We start from the raw sequence: 2,816 nt of genomic DNA on the forward strand, positions 1-2,816 counted from the left end.
GTGTGTGTGTGTGTGTGTGTGTGTGTGTGTGTGTGTGTGTGTGTGTGTGTGTGTGTGTGTGTGTGTATGTGTGTGTGTGTGTGTGTACTTCAGGGAACCACTCTCAATAAAAAGAAGCACAATAAAAAGGGAAATATGTGTCATGTCCTTGCTAGCCCTCGAAGGAGAGCGAGTCTATTTCAGTCACCACAAATCGAGGTACTCAAAAAGCATTCAATAGCAGAGATTTTCCTTTCACACACACACACACACACACACACACACATGTATACACACAGAGCTGTACAGAAAAGACCAGTCATTTTTTTCTGTAACAAGAGGCTGAGCTATAAAAAAAGATAACAGTGTGAGAAAGAATTAAGAGAAAGAGGAGGAGACAGAAAAAGGGAGGAAGAGAGAGAGAAGGGGGAGGGGAGAAGGTAAAAATAATGTACACTGAGTTCACAAATATTGGTGCACACACTCACACACAAATGTGCGCCCATAAAAGCTAGCTGTTTACCTAGAGGCATGCCTTTGTTGAGGAGATGTGAGCTTCCCATGGTGTGTTCCCCAGCCAGCACACAACAGAAACCTGCAGTCTTCACTCAGCAGGCATGAACAGGAATCCAGTCAGCATATGGCGGCTGTGGCCAGCTACCTCGCTTCCCTTAGTCCTTCTCCCAGCCCCTTAGTGACAAGCATACACATGTGCTCCCCCTTTTTTTTCCCTCTCACTCCCCTCCCTTCCGTCCCCTCCGCTCGCTCGCTTGCTTTCTATCTGCCTTACCCCCTCCCTCGCTCCTTCCCTCTCTGCCTCTCGAGCTACTTCCCTCCCCTTCCTTTCTCACTTTCTATTACAGAACAATCTTTCTGTTTCTCACTGTCACACAAAAAAGAAGAAGCCAAAAAAACAAGTGGACACAGAGATTGCTGCATTTATAGGAAAGGGTGGGCTAGAGAAAGTAAGAGATAGTTGGGGAAGATGGCTCAAATTTTATGTGCATTTGTGTGTGTTCAAAGTGTGTGAAAGAGAGCAGGAATGGGGAGGAGCTAATGTTGGCCAAAATTCATCTTTTGTTTCCTGAAAGACGATAGGGAGAAAGAAAAAAAAGTAGGGTTATGCAATTGCGAGGCTCTAAAAGCTGAAGAACTGGTTCCGCTGATATCAGGAAAGTTATTGTAAAGGTCAAAAACACATTTTTTATCACAATAGACAAGTATCAACAATACATTTAGTTTGTCTTTTAATTGAATGATGGATAGATCGAATTAATTTCCTAATTTCTATTTACTTAGTGGTTTAAATGTTTAAATAAACTATAATATTTATTCAGAAAATTAATATTTGAAGAATACTAGATTTTTAAATATATATATTTATATGAACAGTCWCTATTTTTGCAGATATAAATGAGCTGTATTTATACCCCACTATCAACACTTTGAATAAAATCATGCAGCACATGGATACTGGAAATAAAAAAAACATAAATAAATACAATAAATATACCTTTTAACCACTTAAATAATAAATAAAATAATTTCTTGTATTATTTGAAGGAATTTRTACTTTAATTGTATTGATTCTAAAAGTTGCAGAGAAATGTGCTGGTACCCTTCTATTAATCTTAAAAACCCAACTGATGTGACTGGCCAAAAAGTTAGTTATGTCTCATCACAGTCAACATGCGTTTTGTTGAAAGTCATGTTTAATTCTTCTAATACTGGAGCCATTCTGGGTCTTCTTCCATGTAYGATTCAAAATACTGTACAATAAATGGAGTAATTAGAGAGATATATACCTTCACTTTGAGGTTGGTATAAACGATTTTGGATGGATTCTTTGGCTTTTTTCCTACCATCCACACTGTCTTACTGTTTCTTGCATCCACATCTTAGGAGGTTGGCCACAGTTCCATGAACCTTATATTTTTCAATAACATTAGCAACTGTGGTCACAGCAACATGAAGCCATTCGGAGATGGTTCTGTAGCCTTTACCTTTAACATGGATATCTAGAATCTTTTTGAGCTCCTCAGACAGCGCTYGACTTTGCTTCCTCTGTTCCATGTTCAGTGTGGTGCACGCAGCAACACCAAACTACACAGTGGCTTGTTTGTTCCCTCTAAATAGACTGAATTGCTGATGAAATGCTTSAAGGCACCTGTGACACTAATTAAGGTCACACTTAATTTAGAACATGACTATGATGCATGGATTATTAGTTTTTTAAAGGGTACCAACAAATGTGTTCATGTTGTTGTAGCATACTTTTATCCTAGAAATGACCAAATAATTTATTTGTGCAATAATTCTGTTTATGTCATCATTTACTAAAAGCATGCAGTTATACAAATGCAGACAAATGTGTTCATACCCACTGAAACAATGCTTTTTGATTTTTTTGTAAAAAGCGATTCAGTAAAAGCAACAGTCTAATGTATCTCTGCAGGCCTTTAGTAGAGGCTATATTTTGTGTTATTTGCTAACAGACAAACAATTGAGCAGACAGGCATAAATGTTACTCATCCACCTGTTTTCTACTGTCAGACACATATAATGGTGTACTGTAACAACAATTTCTCAAACTTCCCATTTCTGTGCCATGATTGGATCAGTCCCTTTAGCCTGTACCTGCCGGGAGTCTCTCTGCTGTAGAGCCCTCTATACTCAACAATGACAGGGAAATAAGCAGCCTTGGATGCCCCCTCAAACTGACAACATAGTTTAATGGCAGTGGTGGTTACATCACATTCTTGCCACTGGTAAATGTCACAGTTGGCGTGTTGTTCCAAACCAAAACAAAAAAATTATAAAACTTTTTTCTTTATTCT

The 2,816-nt window shown here is 38.5% G+C and overlaps 1 protein-coding gene across 1 annotated transcript in view; it reads right to left on the minus strand.

Moving 5' to 3' along the window:
- ctbp1 (C-terminal binding protein 1) overlaps nt 1-721 on the minus strand; it is a gene marked incomplete in the record, with an annotated part of 18,879 nt that extends 18,158 nt beyond the window's left edge. The window contains 1 exon segment of the mRNA XM_014001948.1: nt 503-721. Within this exon segment, the coding sequence (XP_013857402.1) occupies nt 503-542 (40 nt within the window).
- Nucleotides 722-2,816: the final 2,095 nt, after the last annotated feature.

The sequence above is a fragment of the Austrofundulus limnaeus genome, unplaced genomic scaffold, assembly GCF_001266775.1.
Source record: "Austrofundulus limnaeus strain Quisiro unplaced genomic scaffold, Austrofundulus_limnaeus-1.0 Scaffold11, whole genome shotgun sequence".
Taxonomy (NCBI): domain Eukaryota; kingdom Metazoa; phylum Chordata; class Actinopteri; order Cyprinodontiformes; family Rivulidae; genus Austrofundulus; species Austrofundulus limnaeus.